This window comes from Gracilinanus agilis, chromosome 4 (assembly GCF_016433145.1).
Source record: "Gracilinanus agilis isolate LMUSP501 chromosome 4, AgileGrace, whole genome shotgun sequence".
Classification (NCBI taxonomy): domain Eukaryota; kingdom Metazoa; phylum Chordata; class Mammalia; order Didelphimorphia; family Didelphidae; genus Gracilinanus; species Gracilinanus agilis.
In genome coordinates this window covers 24,175,903-24,192,902 of record NC_058133.1, presented here as the reverse complement: position 1 = coordinate 24,192,902, position 17,000 = coordinate 24,175,903, and the positions used below count along the sequence as shown (strand labels likewise).

Sequence of the window (17,000 nt, the reverse complement as noted above, 5' to 3'; positions counted from 1 at the left end):
CCTTCCTCCCTCCCTTCCTTCCTTCCTTCCTTCCTTCCTTCCTTCCTTCCTTCCTTCCTTCCTTCTTTCCTCCCTTCCTTCCTCCCTCCCTCTCCTCTCTCCTTTCTCCTCTCTCTCTTGCTCTCTCTTCCTTCCTTCCTCCCTCTTCTCTCTTCTCTTCTCTTCTCTTCTCTTCTCTTCTCTTCTCTTCTCTTCTCTCCTCTTCTCTTCTCTCTCTGTCTGTCTCTCTCTGTCTGTCTGTCTCTCTCTCTGTCTGTCTCTCTCATCTTTCTCTCTCTCCTCCTTAATAGAAATTCAATTTTTACCTGCTCTGAATTGTATGTTTTACAACTCTGAGTCAGAAAGAGAATGTGGGGAAGAGCTGAGTAAAAGAAGATGGCCCTGGAGCTGGAAGGGACCTTAGAGACTATCTAGCCCAAACTTTCACTTTACAGATGAAGAAACTGAGGCCTGAGGAGGTCAAGCAACTTGCCCATCGTCATACAGATAGTACCAGAACTGAGATTTCTGTCCATGTCTCCTGAGCCTAAAGTCAGCAATCTTTCCACCAAGACAACCCAGAAAATGCTGCCCTGCAAAGGCAAGCCTAGACTTCATCCTGTAGGCACTAGGGAGCCACTGAAGGATGCTGAGCAGGGGTGTTGCATCACCTGAGCCATTCAGCTCCTGTTACTCACTCCCTCCAAGGACACAGTGGACCTGTTCTGATTTCTTCCCTTTTCCTCCTACCTTGCCAAAGCAGTCCAAGGGGTCAGTCCCTGAGTAGCCGCAGTCGTGCACACCCATAGGGGTGGTAGAGAAGGTGTCTTTCCTTTCCAGAAGCATCCCAAGGTAGCACCAGGCCAGAGCTGAAAGGGAGAAAGGAACCTTAGGGACGTTTCAGCCATTGAGGCTCCAGCTTGACCTTGGCCTCTGCTCCAAGCTCTGGCAAAGGCCTGTGTGAAGCCCAGGCAGATGGGAGCCGAGTCCTCAAAAGTGCTCTCCCATCAGGCATGTTGCCTGACACCTAGTAGGTGCTTTCATTCATTGATTCATTCACACTGACCAATCAACTAAGCATTTACTTATTTGGCTACTTATTATAATAACTACTTATTATATCATATATATAATAACTACTTATTATAATAATGAATTATTAATTGCCTCCCGTGTGCCGGGAAGGTACGTGGTCCTGGAGAAGCAAAGACAGAAGCTAAAGTGGTCTCTGCTGTCCCCCTCGGCCCCGTCTGGAAAGGGGCTGCCCAGCTACGTGGCTCCTCCGTCCTTCAGGGCAACGAAAGAGAGCAGCGAAGGAGGGAGGGGAGTTTCTGAGCAGCCTCACGAGATGGGATGGGACCTCATTGACCATGTAGTAGTCCAAGTCATGGCTGTACAGCAATCCCTTCTGTTCTAGACCTTCTAGCCGGTGCCCAAAGCCCTTCAATGACTGGGGCTGCTCTCCTTGGTAGGAGGTTGGGTTTCCTCCCCCGAGACTGAGCTTCCATGTGCCTGCCTGGAATTTCCACCCATCATCCCTAGTTCTGCCAGCCTGCTGCCCCTTTCAAAGGACGCCCCTTCAAATACCTGAAGTGAGCTCTTATCTCCCCTTTTCCCTCATCCCCAAACCCCATCTTCTCTTCCCGATGGCAGACATCCTCAGTGGCTTCAACCGATCCTCGTGAGACGCAGGGTCCTTGCCCATCCTGGTCACTTTCCTTTGGACCCTCTTTGGCCGATCGATAGTTTTCCTTTTTTTAAGCCTTTACCTTATCAATTTACTTTATCAATTCTAAGGCGGAAGGGTGGCAAGGGCCAGGCAACTGGAATTAAGTGACTTGTCCAGGGTCACACAGCTAGGAAGTGTCTGAGGTCAAATTTGAATCCAGGTCCTACTGAATCCAGGTCTGGCACTCTATCCACTGTGCTACCTGGCCACCTGAGATCAATGGCTTTCCTAGAATTTTATGCTCCAAACCGAACACAAAACCTTCAGTTATGCCCCAGCCAGGGCAGGGGACAGCAAGACAATCACCTCGAAACCCAGACACCTGGGAAATTTGCTCTGGGAGGCTGATTTCTTAATTCTGGGATAGGAGTCTCTGTGGGGCATCCATTGTGGATGTTGCCTGCTATACTTCTGGGCCCTTGGGTTCCCCCTAGAGAGCTCCCAGTCTAGGTACGGGGCCCTGGGCAGGGGAAGGGAGACGTCAGGGCAGGTCCTTCAATTTTATGCCTGTGGCCACTTCCCAAGGCCTCAGTGCTGTCTAGGCTGGTTGCTGGGCAGAGCCTCTTAGCCGTCAGCCACCGAACAGTGCCCAGAGGGGGCTCACGATATCAAGGTGCCCCTCCCCGCTTTGCTCTTGCCACTTGACTCTTGCCAACATGTTGTATCAATGACTCCCCTCTAGAGCCATTCCTCCTAGAGCCAGTCCTACTTGGCCCCAGCCTTGGCCATCACCTAGGAAGCCTGGCAGGAGTTCAGGCAAACACTCACCCAGGGCTTACAGCCTCGCTTCTCTGTTTCCAGGCCATCGCCAAGGGGCCATGAGAACCACTGAAGGGAAAAGGAAGCCCCTCCCCACCGCATCCTCCCCCCAAACAGTGGGGATTCCCTCCCTCCCTCTCTCCAGGGCAGCTCTGGTCAGTTAAGAAATCTTTCTTGGTGGTGTTGCTGGTGGCCGTCAATTTGGCACGTCTGACTCTTCATGTCCTCCTTTGGGCCTTTCTTGGCAAAGATCCTGAAGTGTTTGCCATTTCTTTCTCCAGCTCATTTACAGATAAGAAAATTGAGGCCAGCAGGGTGAAGTGACTTGCCCAGGGACACACAGCTAAGAGACCAAAGGGGTTCGCCACTTCCTTCTCCAGCTCATTTAAAGAGGAAGACACGAGCAAATGGTTAAGTGACCTGCCACAGCTGGGAAGTGTCTCAGGTTGGATTTGAACTCATTTCCTCCTGACTCCAGGGCCAGCACTCTATCCACAGTTTCACCTCACTGCCCAAGCTGCTGTATACCTCTTTCCAATTTCCATCCATTGGGTCTGGTTCTAGACCTGGAGTCAAATGAAGTAAGTCTAACCCTCTTTTAAAAACAAAACCAACCCCTACCCAGCTTCCCCCTGAGAATCAATCCTATGTATTGATTCTAAGTTAGAAGAGCAGTAAGGGTTAGGCAATGGGGGATAAGTGACTTGCCCAGGATCACACAGGAAGTATTTGAGGTTAGATTTGAACTCAGGACCTCCCATTTCCAGATATGGCCCTCAATTCACTGAGCCACTTGGCTGCCCCTTACTAATTCCTCTTGCATGAGGCAGATTTTTTCCTCACTCACCTGAAAACAGTTGTTACGCTCCCTCACAAGCCTTCTCTTCTCAGAACTCAGCCCAATTCCTTTCGCTGATTCTCCTCTGGGACCCCTCCCCATCCTGGTGGCACACCCTTGGAGACTGTCCAGGCTAGCAAATAACTTCCTATCAAATGGTGCCTGGGCTTGGACACCTGGCTCGGACCAAAGCAGGGGTCAGCGGGACCCTCATCAAATCCCTGCTCTCAGACACTGCACAGCCTCTGGCTGTAAGAGGTTTCTTGGCTGCTCCATGACACATCGTGGCTTAGACAGAGCTTGCTGTTGACTAACTCTCCCAGGACTTTTGCAGATCATCAGCTAAATAAGCACTTATTAGGTGCCTACTGTATGCCAGGCACTGTGCTAAGTGCTGAGGAATGACCAAAATAAAAAAAGGTCCTTGGTCTCAAGGGGCTCTCACTCTAATATGAGAAATGATGTCCCGGAGCAACATGTAAATAAGAAATAGGCAAGATAAGCAGAACAGATGCACCGATGGCTTCTTCTCTCTCCCTTCTTGTACTTGGGAATTTGCATTTTGGAACCCAAGGGTGAAACTTCCTATTTAACCCTACTAAATTCCATTTTCTATGATTCAACCTAGTAAGCTAGCCTGGCGGGTGCCTTCTGGGACACCAGCTTTGACATCCTTTTGTCCTGTCGTTTTCTTGAAGCTCAGCTCTCACCAGGTCACCGCCTCTACTCCAGTAGCTCCCGATGATGTCCGAGATCAAATATAACATCCTCCGTTTGGCTTTTAAGGCCCTTCAAAGCTGGTCCTTCCTCCCTTTCCAGTCTTTCTACAGCTTACTCCTACATCTAGACTCTGATCCAGTGATGCTGGCCTGGCCAGTCCTCCCATACAACACGCCATCACCCAACTTGGGGTATTTCCACTGGTAATTTCTCAGGGAATTATCTCCTTCCTCACCTCTGCCTCTTGGTTTTCTTGGCTTCCTTCAAAAGGTTTTTGGGACAGCTGAGTGGCACAATGGATAGCGTGCCAGAGAGTTGGGAGAACCTGGGCTCAAATCTGGTCTCAGACACTTCTTGGCTGTGTGACCCTGGGCAAGTCCCTTAACTTTAATTGCTTAGCCCTTACCACTCTCTATCTTAGAATTAATACTAAGATAGAAGAAGGCAAGGGTTAAAAAAAAGTGTCTTTGCTTGTGTCTTCCATGCCTTCCCTCTGAGATTACCTTCTCCTTATACTGTCTATATCTTGCATGTCCATAGCAGTTGTTTCCCCCATTAGGATATGAGCCCCCTGAGGGTAAGAACCATTATTAAAGCACCTACTTTTAAATACTTTACAGTTTGTATCTTTTGTTTCTCTCAGAAGCCCAGAAAGGTGGATTTTATTATTATTCCCATTTGATAGATGAAGAAACTGAGGGCAAGGGAGGTTAAGTGACTAGCTCCAGTCACATAGCTACTTAGTAAATGTCTAAGGCAGATTTTGTGTTAGTCTTCCTGACTTCAGCTCCAGCTCTAGCCACTGTATCCCCCAGCTAGTTAGTGTCGGGGGCAGGTGGGGGCAAGAAAAGAAAACTTCCTAACATGGATGGTTTTCCAGAAGTGGAACAGATGTTGCTTAGAGTTGGAGCTAAGGAGAACAGAGAGACAGAGAGAGACAGAAAGAGAAATAGAATGAGACCTAGAAAAGAGAAATGAGGAAGAGACAGAGGGAGGGAAGGAGAGAGAGAGAGAGAGAGAGAGAGAAAGAGAGAGAGAGAGACAGAGAGAGACAGAGACAGAGAGAGACAGAGACAGAGAGAGACAGAGAGAGACAGAGAGAGACAGAGAGACAGAGACAGAGAGAGAGAGAGACAGAGAGAGAGAGAGAGAGAAAGAGAGTCAGAGACAGAGAGACAGAGAGAGAGAGAGACAGAGAGACAGAGACAGAGAGAGAGAGACAGACAGACAGACAGACAGACAGAGAGACAGAGAGAGAGAGAGAGAGAGAGAGAGAGAGAGAGAGAGAGAGAGAGAGAAAAGGAGTCAAAAACCCAGTGACAAACAAAGGCTAAGGAGAGAGGGACAAAGACGAAGCAAGAGAATGAGTCAGAACAGAGGCAAAGAAAGCAACAAAGACAAACACAGATAGGACAGATCTAGCACAGGAAGGGACCTCCAAGGCCATCTAGTTTAACCCCCTCGTTTTTGCAGATGAGGAAACTGAGGCAGAAGGACTGGAAGTCTGACCCAAGGTCACAACGGTGGGAAGTGGTAGGGGCAGTATTTGAACATCTTCCAGAGGCAGGGCTGTTTTAACTGTAGCCCAGAGACAGACAGAGACCCAGACAGGGCCAAAGATAAGGAGAGGTCAAGGGCCAGGACCAGGACACAGAGAAGAGCAGGAATACAGACTAGGCAGCAGATGGGGTAGGGAAAAGGCAGGAATTCAGACAGGATGAGGACAAGGGTGGGGGTGGGGGCTGGGGCCAGGAGAGACTGAATGAACCCATGAAAGCGAGGAGGAATAAGAGGAAGGAACTGTTGGCCTGGCATGGGTTGGCAGGCTCTGATTACCTCGATGGTAGGTGCTGGAGGACTTGACCACTTCCCGGAGCAGCTTGAGGGTGCGGTTAAATGGAACCAGCCTCGTCTGTTCCTCAGTGCCCTGGTTCAGTAAGATGCCATCTAGCCTAGGGAAGGCACCAGGATACAATGGGTCAGTCCCTCTCTCCCACTGAGCTGAACAGCTAAAATTTCCCTCTGCCAAGCAAGCCTCTCCTTCCCCAGGGCCCTCCAAGTTTACTCTTAGGGGTTGGGGCTCCATTTCTATGAAGAGATTAAACATTTCTCTTCCCCGCACAGTTGTTCCTTCTGTAAAACAGGGTAGAGGACATTAATAGTGTCCAATTAGAGGGGGAAGCCATGTGGTTATGAGCTCCAAGAGGGTCTCAGATTAAAATAATCATCAGAGCTACCATTTCATGAGCCCTGTGAGGTCAAGAGAGCAAGTACTGTTGTATACTTTTACCATTCTCTATCTTACAATTGGGGAAACTGAGGCTCAGAGAGTGTAAAGTGACTTGCTAATGGTGATCCAGCTGGGGTCAGAGCAATAAAGACCCCTGAGACAATGAAGGGCCAAGGGCTTTCTCCTGGTCTGCCTGGCTTCCATTAATTATTCCACCCAACATTTATTAATTACCTACTATGAGCCAGATGCTAGGCTAGATACTAGGGACTCAAGAGCAAAAGTGAGATCAGTCCTCTCCTCCCCATCCAGGACATCAAATCAAATGATGCTTTCATTGCAGGAGACTCCCAGAGCAGGGGTTCTGAGACAGTTTTCTCATGCATCTCCCCTCTTCTCCTTGGGCAGGCAGTCTAGGGAAACCCTCTGAACCCCTCCACAGCATAGGATGACAAAGGAAGGAGCCAAATATTTTTAAACCTCCTATGGACCTTGACCTGAGCCAACCTTTTCATAGATTGTTCAGATCCTAGACTTAGAGCTGGAAAGAAAGAAGGGGAAAGAATAACCATTTATTAGATGAACACTGTGTACCAGGCACATGCTAAGGGCTTTTTCCATATATTGCTCTGCTTGATAAGATCATAGAGGAGAATAGGAGAGATAGAACAGACCACAGATCCCTTCTAGTCCAACCTTCTCATTTTACAGATGAGGAAACTGAGGCCCAGGGAGAAGAGTCTTGCCCAAGTTCACATAGTAACTAACAGACTCCAAATGTGACTCCAAGTCCAATGCTCTGTCCTCTATGCCTCCTAATTAGTGCTTTTATGCCCCTCAAAAAGAAAAAGGCATTTGTTATGTCTATTAAAAAATCAAATGGTCACACTCTCATTTGTTTGTGTCTATTTTTAAAAAATTTCTGCTGTGGGTCCCAAAAGGTGGAAGAGATTCTAGTCTTTCTCAGTGCCTTCAGAAGCCCTGACCTACATCAGTTGGCCAATCAATCCATCATCTATCAGCAAGCCCTTAGGAGCCTCCTCCCCAGTGCTGGACCCTGGGATAGCCCAACTCTCTCTGGGGCCCTTTTTGGTTTTTCAAAGGGTGATGAGGAGATAGCCCAAACGTGGGCACACATGGGAGCCGCCTCTGCCATTTCCCAAGCTCCCTCATCAACCTCTGGGAGACAGCCCGACCCCTGCTGCTTCCCTGGCCCCTGGATGTGTGTGGGCAGGACCCCTCCTCATGTCCAGGCTCTCCTCCCTCCACTGGCCCATTGCCGTCTTACCTGAGGAACAGCGTTGCCATTGTGAAGTACCAGCTTCGTTTCTCCTCCAGCGGGATCTAGCACAGACAAAGGGATGTCAATGGAATAATCTTCCTCCTTGTGGCTCCTTCCTCAGCCTCTCCTACTTGGGGAGGAATCTCTCCCCTTCTGTCCCATGCAGCCTGGAACATCGTGGTGCCCCTGTTCTGCTCATTGCCAGAGAAGGCAATGAATGGGCTTCCTCATTTTTCAAGCCCATCTCCCCACGCCCATCCATTTTATTGGTTTTATTTTTATTAATTAAAAAAGACCAAAAAGGAACTGTCTGTTCCAAGAGTTTCCCAGCAGCATATGTAATTGCAAAAAAATTAGAAGTAAACTAAGTATCACTGGCCTCAGACACTTCCTAGCTGTGTGACCCTGGGCAAGTCACTTAACCCCCATTGCCTACTCTTCTGCCTTGGAGCCAATACACAATATTGATTCTAAGACAGAAGGTTTAAAAAAACAAACAAACAAAAAACTAAGTATCAGACAATAGAAGATTAGTTACATAAATTGCAAAACATTATTACTGTAAAAGAATGCTCCAATATAAACAAGAAAAAAAACCCATTCGGTGCTATATTCAGTCTCAGGATTCGAGTTTAAATTCCAGCTCTGTGACCTGGGAAAGTCACTTGTCCTATCAATCAAGGAAGTCCCTCAATGTCTCATGTGCAAGATGAGTCTTGCCAGTCTCAATGATTTCTGAAATTCCTTTCTGCTTTAAGTCTAGGATCCTAAATGGAAAGAATTTGGAACCAGAGGCCCTGGATTCAAATCCCAATTCTGTCTCATGTTAGCTATGTGATATTGGGGAAGTTCCTTAACCTCTTGGCCTCAGTTTCCTCATCTGTAAAACATCTAGCCTGAGTTAGATGCCTTTCTCAGTCTCTGATCTCTGGTCCCTTCCTGCATCTAGACTCCCTAACAACCAGCACCTTCAAGTAGAAGTCGGTTCCTCGTCACTGGCCGTGTTCAAGCAGAATCTGGACAGCCACTTGTCAGAGATGACAGATCTAGAGCTAGAAGGGACTTCAGAGGCCATTTGGGTCAACTCTCTCCTTTGACAGATGAGGAAACTGAGGCCTAGGGAGGTTCAACGACTTGAGGTCAGGCAGAAAGTGGCAGAGGTGGGGTTGGAGCCAGCGCTCCTCAGGAACCTCCAAAGGATTCTTATTCAGGTGGAGGTTGGGCCAGGTGACCACTGAGGTCCATTTGGATTCAGGAATTCCATTTGGGCTTCCCTTCTTCTATAACCATCCTTTCCCACAGCCTCTCTCTTCCTCCTGTCTTCAGTCACTCCTTCTCTACTATTTCCTTCTTCTCAGCCTTGAAAGATTTTCAAGTCTTCTCTGACCTTAAAAAATACTCCAGATTCTTCCTTTCCCAATCTCCCTTCGAGCTATCCTCTCTCCTTTTAGTAGGCCATATTATCTGTCTCCTTTTCTCACCATTCATTTCCTCCTAAAGCCCTGAACATTAGACTTCCAACCTTACCACTGCATTGGTAATTCAGTGAATGGAGTACTAGACCCAAAGTCAGGAAGACCTGAGATCAATTCTTGCCTCAGATACTTACTAGCTGTGTGATCCTGGACAAGTCACTTAACCCCTATTTGCCTTAACTCCTCATCTGAAAAATGGGGATGATATCAACACTCCTTCTCAGGGTCATTAGGAGGATCAAATAAGGTAACATTTATAAATCACTTCATAAACCTTAAATTGCTATGTAAATGGTGGCTATTATTATTATTATTATTATTATTATTATTATTATTGTTGCGTTAACAAATGCTTGTTGACTGACTGATTGGCTTATCTCCCCTACAAGAGTGCAAGTTGTACAGGATCAGCAATGCTGTAGGAGAGAAGGTAAAGCAGCTCACTTTTACTGTTAATCTGCTTTCTTTACAAAAGAGAAGATTCTCTGGGCTGGAGAAAAAAGAACGAGAATGGCCACTGTGGCAGACAAGCCTGAAAGTGGGCAAAGAGTCAGTAAGAGAGCCAGTCCATCTCATGATGGCAAACTCAGATACCTTTGAGGGTACTGAAAAAACTGATGGCTGTGATGTTTGAGCCCCCATCAGTGATCTCTGAGAGCCTCTGGAGAATGAGGGCAGGATGGTGAAACTGAAGAAAGGCAGAGACATTTTTAATGCACTTAATGAAAAATGCTCATATTTTTAATTTAAATTCTAGAAAAGGAAGAGGTGGCCATCATAGAGCACCTGGTCAGTTCCATCCAGTTTTGATTATTTCAGGCTAACCTTATTAACATTTTTTTGAACCCTTATCTTCTGTCTTAGAATCAATACTGTGCATTGGTTCCAAGGCAGAGGAGCCCAAAGGGCTAGGCAATGGGGGTCAAGTGACTTGCCCAAGGTCACATAGCTAGGAAGTGTCTGAGGTCAGATCTAAACCCGGGACCTCCCATCTCCAGGCCTGACTCTATCCACTGAACCACCTACCCGCTCCATTAACAGTTTTTGACAGGGTCCTCGCAGACTTTTGCTCTCTTTCTGCCCCAAGACAACTCTTCATTCAGATACTTGAAGACAGCAATTATATCCTCCCTTCTCATATCTTCTGTAGTCTAAAGAGACACAGTTTTTGCCTCTTCTTTTTATTTTATCATTATTCGTTCATTTATTTATTTGCCTTTTCCTTTTATAATGTGGCTTTCTATATCTACTTCCTGGCTCTGTGACCCTGGGCAAGTCACTTAACCCCCATTGCCTAGTCCTTACTACTCTTCTGCCTTGGAACCAATACATAGTATTGAGTCCAATGTGGAAGGTGAGGGTTTAGAAGGGGGGAAAAGTGAGATAAGTCCAATAGAATGGAAAAGACTGTTGTGATCAGCTTCAGTGAGTGGACTTCATGTTTTGAGTCATCCCTAGACAAGTAAAGAGGTGTTTACAGAGTGCTTGCTGGACTGCCACTTGGTGGCAATATCCTTAAATTGCAGAGGTGGTTGCCATAGTCTCAGAGTGTGAGATTTCTATAGTAAAAGTTATGAGGGATGAGCTCTGTGATAACTTCCAGAGCCACTCAGAATTGAAAAATTTTATTTAATTAATTTGGAATATTTTCCCATGGCTACATGATTCATGTTCTTTCCCTCCCCTCCTCCTGCCCCCCCTCCTGTAGCCAAGGAGCAATTCCACTGGGTTTTACATGTGTCATTGATCAAGATCTATTTCCATATTACTGATATTTGCACTGGGGTGGTCGCTTAGAGTCTACATCCTCAATCACATCCTCATTGACCCATGTGATCAAGCAGTTGTTTTTCTTCTGTGTTTCTGCTCCCACAGTTCTTTCTTATAAGCTCCTCTGGATCGTCCTGGGTCGTTGCATTGCGGCTAGTACAGACGTCCATTACATTTGATTGTTATAATGTATCAGTCTCTGTGTACAAGGTTCTTCTGGTTCTGCTCCTTTCACTTTCATCAGTTCCTGGAGGTCTTTCCAGTTCACATGGAATTCCTCCAGTTTATTATTCCTTTCAGCACAATAGTATTCCATCACCAGCAGATACCACAACTTTAGTATTTCCCCAATCGAAGGGCATCCCCTCATTTTCCAGTTTTTTGCCACCACAAAGAGCACGGCTCTAAATCTTTTTGTACAAGCACAGAGTCACTCAGATGCTCAGTTGGCTCTTTGGACAAAACAGCATGAATTTTCCAAGTATTAAGGCCAATTCTGCCACTAGTTAGCTGGGTGACTTTGAGCACATGCTTCCTTCTCTCTGGCTTTTTGTTTCTTCCTCTGTAAAAAGAGGGGACTGGGCCCTTGTAGTTCACGGTTCTGTGGTTCTTTTTTTTTTTTTTTTTTTTTTTTTTTTTTTGGTGGCAAACAGGATTAAGTGACTTGCCCAGGGTCGCAGAGTTAGTAAGAAGCTGAACTCAAATTTGAACTCAGGTCCTCCTGACTCCAGGCCTGGCACTCTATCCACTGTGCCACCTAGCTGTCCCACTATGAGTCTTTTTTTTTAATCCTTACCTTCTATCTTAGTATCAATACTAAGTATTATTTACAAAGCAGAAGAGCGGGAAGAGCTAGGCATCTGGGGTTAAGTGACTTACCCAGATTCACACAGCTAGGAAGCATCTAAGGCCAGATTTTTTTTTTTAACCGTTACCTTCTGTCTTAAAATAAATTCTAAGTATGGGTCCCAAAGTAGAAGAGTGTAAAGGGTAGGCAATTGGGGGTTAAGTGACTTGCCCAGGGTCACACGTATAGGAAGTGTCTGGGCCAGATTTGATCCCTCGGTCTCTCATTTCTAGGCCGGGCTTTCTAATCACTGAGCCACCTAGCTGCCCCAAGCCTCTCCCCTTGATTCTTCAAGCAGCTGACTGAGGTTGGGTTCCATTCATGGCAGTAATGGGTTCCCACTTTCACCTCACTAACAGCTTTCTGTTGCCCATTCCCCTGAGTCCCAGCAAGGAGAGGCCTCCGAGAACCCTGCCTGAATCCCCAGGGGCCTTTGCTTCTGCTGGCACTGTGTATCTTAGTTTTTTTCTGGTGGGAGCAGAAAAAGGTGCTGAAAGTGTTGCTAGGAGCAACCTGGAAAAGGCTGTTACATAACTGCAGAGCTATTGTGGGTTACCTTTGAGCCAAAGGGACCCCTGGCAGAGGAGGGAGCTCAGGAGGGGAGCCCCGCTTCACCCCTCTCTTAGGGAGGCCGAGGGAAAGCCTCCTGTGCTGGAGAGCACCGAAGAGAAAAGCTGGAGGAAGAAAGAAAAGGCCGGATGCTGCTCTCCTGGGCAAGTCAAGGGGCAGAACAAAGCAATTCCACAGAGACTTTGATGCCAGGTTAACAGGAGTCTCCGAGAGCCGAGTACAGGAGCTCGAGGGCTTTGATGGGAGCCGGAGATTGCGAGGGAGTCCACTTGTTAACATCCTTCCAAGGGATGCTGGTTACAGTGACCCAGAGAAAGCAGGGGGCCCTGGAGACGGAGAACAGCCGAGGCAGCCGGGACAGATGCAAGTGTGCCGTTACAGCTACCCGTTCAGTGGAAGTAGAGAGCAGCCCGCCTGGAAGGATACAAGCTCGCACCTCCGAAGCATCATCAGAACTTACTCTAAAGGAATATTTTCTTTAAATTAGAGCTTGAATTAGAGTCAGAGGTAAGGAGGTGGCTAATATAGAGCACTGAACCGGGGCTGAGGCTGACCTGAGGCTGAATCCCAGCCTCAGACTGGCTGTGTGACCTTAGGCAAGTCACTTAACTTCCGTCTGCCTCAGTTTCCTTATCAGTAAAATGCAGATAATAATAACACCGAGATCCCAGGATGTTTATAAAGGCCAAAGAGTATGAAATATTTTGCAAACTTTAAGGTGCTTCATAAATTTGGGCTATTATTATTTAGCCTCTTTCACTCTGAGTTTCCTCATCTGTAAAATGGGGATGAGAATAGCAGCTACCATCTCTGAGTTTTAAATGAGGGAGGCATTCAATGTAAAATGCTTTGCAAACTTTAAAATGTTATATAAGTGCTAGCTACTATTATTATTGATAAGAATAATGATCAATCTGGAATAGGCTTGGGTAGAGAGTTACTCAGCAGAATGTAAGCTCCTTGAGGGCAGGGACTATTTCATTTTTAAAAAACTTTTCTTTTTTAGAATCAATATCATATATCAGTTCCAGGACAGAAGAGTAATAAGGGCTAGACAACTGCGGTTAAGTGACTTGTCCAGGGTCACACAGCTAGGAAGCATCTGAGGCCAGATTTGAAGTTCCTGGCTCCAGGTCTGACTCTCTATCCACTGAGCCACCTAGCTGCCCCCTCAGGATTTTATATTAAGATGATTTACTGATGTTTATGAAGTTTTGGCTGACTAATGGTCAGAATATGTAGCTCTTGCCTCAAAATTCGCAGGCTTTTGTTTCTGAGTTGTATTATTTGCAATAATTTATGAAATAAAAGCTCTAAATCAAAACGTGCGCACACACACACACACACACAGACATGAATATTTAATCTTGGTATCCTCACTACCTGGCACCAGGTCTCGTACCTGACAAATGTCTAGTAAATGTTTGTCGGATAGAATTGTTACTTCCTTCAGGGAGCACCACCACCAGGGAGGACCTTCCCATACAGGCCCTCACAGAGCTTCGATTTTCCTCTCTTAAAAAAAAATTATTGCTCCCTGTTGTCTTTATATCACCTACTTTTCCTAATGTATCCCTCTCTTCTCTCCCTACCAGAAAACTATCTCTCTGAAAGAATAAAAAAGAGAAAAAAAAGTTGAGCAAAACTAACCAATCTTCAGGGGAAAGTCTTACATCTTTAGTATTTCACACCGGTCATGCCCCTCCTCTTTTCTTCTGGACCAAACTTCATTGTTCTAATTTCTCAGTATTCCGTTTCTATTTTGATGATTTTTCCATTTATGTTATTGCAGTTATTACTCATATCATTTTCCTGGTTCTCCTTATTTCACTTTGCATCAATTCATAGATGTCTTCTTTTGATTCTCTGGATTTTCGTTTTTATCATTTATTATGAGACACATATTCTATTACATTCAAGAACCACAACTTGTTTAGTTGTTCCCCAGTCAATGTGTTGACCCTCTCTAGTGCATTTTCATGCTCAGTAGAGTTGTTTATGCCTCATTATCTAGTAGACTGGGTGCTCCATGAGGACAGGGAATGAGTTATTTCTTTCTTTAAAACCCTTACCTTCTGTCTTGGAATCCATACTAAGTATTGATTCCAAGGCAGAAGAGCCATAAGGGCGAGGAAATGGGGGGTAAGTGACTTGCCCAGGGTCACACAGTTTGAAAGTGTCTGAGGCCAGATTTGAACGTAGGGCTTCCCATCTCTAGGCCTGGCTCTCAATCCACTGAGCTACCCAGCTGCCCCCATCTTATTTCTTAATAGTAATAATAATAACTCTTATTTGCATAAAACTTTCTGTGACTGCTCTCTTCCTTTTGTCTCTAAGATCTAATATGTACTCCTCTGTTCAGCTCCTGGTCGTCTTTTCTCTATTAAAACATATGTGAGGGGAGTAGCTCGGTGGTTCAGTGGATAAAGAGCCAGGCCTAGAGGCGGGAGGTCCTGGCTCCAAATCTGGCCTCAGACACTTCCTAGTGTGATTCTGGGCAAGTCATTTAACCCCCATTACCTAGCCCTTCCTGCTCTTCTGCCTAGGATCCAATACACGGGATCGATTCTAAGGTGGACGTGTTTTTAAAAAAGTGTGTGTGTGTGTGGAAATGGAATTTCATTCTTTGACACAGACCCAGCCCCAGCATCTGGCACATAGTAAGAACTAAATGAATGTGTGTTTATTGGTTGATTTACCAAGTGCTTTTTTCATAGCTACTCTTTGAGGGGAGGAGAACAAATAATGCAGAAAAAGAAACTGAGGTCCAGATGGGTTCCACAACTTGTCCATGATTACAGAGTTATTAAGTCACTATGTGAGCCCAAGTCATCGAACACCAAGGCTAGTGCTCTGTCCCCAGAGTCCTGGAAACTCAGATGAAAGAGATCTCAGAGGCCATCTAACCCCACCAAGCAGGAATCCCCACTGTACCATTCTTAGACGTGGTTCTTCAGCCTCTTAGAACTCCAAGGAGGAGGAACAGAGCCCACAACCTCCTGGAGCAGCCAATTCCAATCTTTTGGAATAGCAATGACTGCTAAATCATATTCTATTGGTGTTCAGTCATTTTTCAGTTGTGTCCAAGTCTTTGTAACCCCATTTGGGGTTTTCTTGGCAAAGATAATGGAGCAGTAGGACATTTCTTTCTCCAATTCATTTTACAGATGAGGAAACTGAGGCCAACAGCATAAAGTGACTTTCCCAGAGGTACATAATAGTAAGTGTCTGAGGTCACATTTGAATTCAGGTCTTCCTGACTTCCTGAGCACAATCTCCTCCCTTTTCCCTTTTCCTGATGAAAGGCACCCCTTCCAATACTTCAAGGTGCTGATGCTTTCTCCCCTGGGTCCCCAAGCTGTCCTTGTTACATCTTTACTTTGTTATGTCTAACCAAACATTTCCCTTATCTAGTCTCTGTTTTCCACACAGCACTAGGCACAGAGTTCTGTAAACAGTGGGCAGTTGCTACTGTAAATTTTGAATTTGAAGAGGTCATCTGAGCTCAGCTAGAAAGTCTCCAAAGATGAGCTCTCACTGCTTTAGGAGATGGCCTATTCCACTGTTGCACAAAATAGGCTCAGAATAAATGTTTGCTGGGTGGTTGCTAGACAGCCCTGACTGGTAAGGAGTGCAAGTACTAGTGAATTGAAATCTGTGTCTTTGCAACAACTCTCCTTGTTCCTAGCTAGTTCCGTCTTCTGGGGCCAAATGGAGCACCGTCTCCTCCCTTTTCCCTTTTCCTGATGAATGACACTCCTTCCAATACTTCAAGGGGCCACTGTCTCTCCTCTAAGTCTTCTCTTGGCTAAACCCCCTGGAAGGATTGCGCCAGCCAGTCTCTGGACAAGAAGGTCTTCATTTGTCTTCCCATCCCATTGCCACCCTCCGGGCAGGTTCCAGTTTGTCAATGTCATTTCCTGAAGTGTGGCGTCCAGGACTGAATTGGAATACTCTAGCCGAGTACCTGGACACACTCCAAATGTGAAATTGTGTACAGATGGAGTCATAAGGCTTTCCCTGGTGTGAGCGTGTGTGAGAGAGTGATCCCTATTTCCAAACAATGAAGAAGGAACCAAAAGATGCCGGAGACCTCAGACGTGGGGATTAGTGACTTGGCCTTGATCCCATTAGAAAGACTTTATTGAAAACTTTCTGAGCAGTCCTTCCCTGGACTGAGGTCTTAGAATTGTAGGGCCTAGAGATTGAGTGGACCTCTGAAACCATTTACTGTAATTCATTCATCATACAGATGAGGAAACTGAGGCCCAGGGATTTTTGATGACTGAGGTTCATAGAATCATGGATATAAAGTTAGGGTAGAACTCTGAGGCTACCTCGTCTACTGATCTTATTTTGTAGATGAAGAAACTGAGACCTAGAGAGGTCAGGTGATTTCCCCAATGCCACCCGGGTAAGTATCAGCATTTGAATCCAGATTCTCTAGTTTCAGGGTAAATGGACATCACCAGATACTATACTACTTTCCTAAGCACAGCAAGGCAGGTAGGAAAAGATAACTACCCATCTACCCTGGCCTTCACTTTAAGAAGTCATTAGGGCAGGAAGGGAAGGTTCTTGGCTTAGGATACATTCCTAAATAAAATACACTGAAGAGTGAAAGCAGATGTGTGATGCCATGGGAGGGGCCCAGCCTACCCTGGAGCTATTAGCAGTGCAAGCTATAACTTGTTGAATTGTGTATCTGAGAAAGTGATGACTTTGGAATCTCTGTTCTCAGTCAACTGTAGGAACTCTAAGGTCATTAATAGTCTCTCTGTGTTTACATACTACTGCCTCT

General features: G+C 46.0%; 1 protein-coding gene across 1 annotated transcript in view; it reads right to left on the bottom strand.

Annotated features, from left to right (window-relative positions):
- TTC22 (tetratricopeptide repeat domain 22) overlaps positions 1–17,000 on the bottom strand; it is a 41,940-nt gene that overhangs the window by 8,491 nt on the left and 16,449 nt on the right. The window contains exons 2-4 of the mRNA XM_044674155.1: positions 7,544–7,599; positions 5,862–5,977; positions 730–848 (exon numbers count right to left, since the gene is read on the bottom strand). Of these exons, the coding sequence (XP_044530090.1) occupies positions 730–848; positions 5,862–5,977; positions 7,544–7,599 (291 nt within the window). The remainder of the gene's footprint in view (positions 1–729; positions 849–5,861; positions 5,978–7,543; positions 7,600–17,000) is intronic.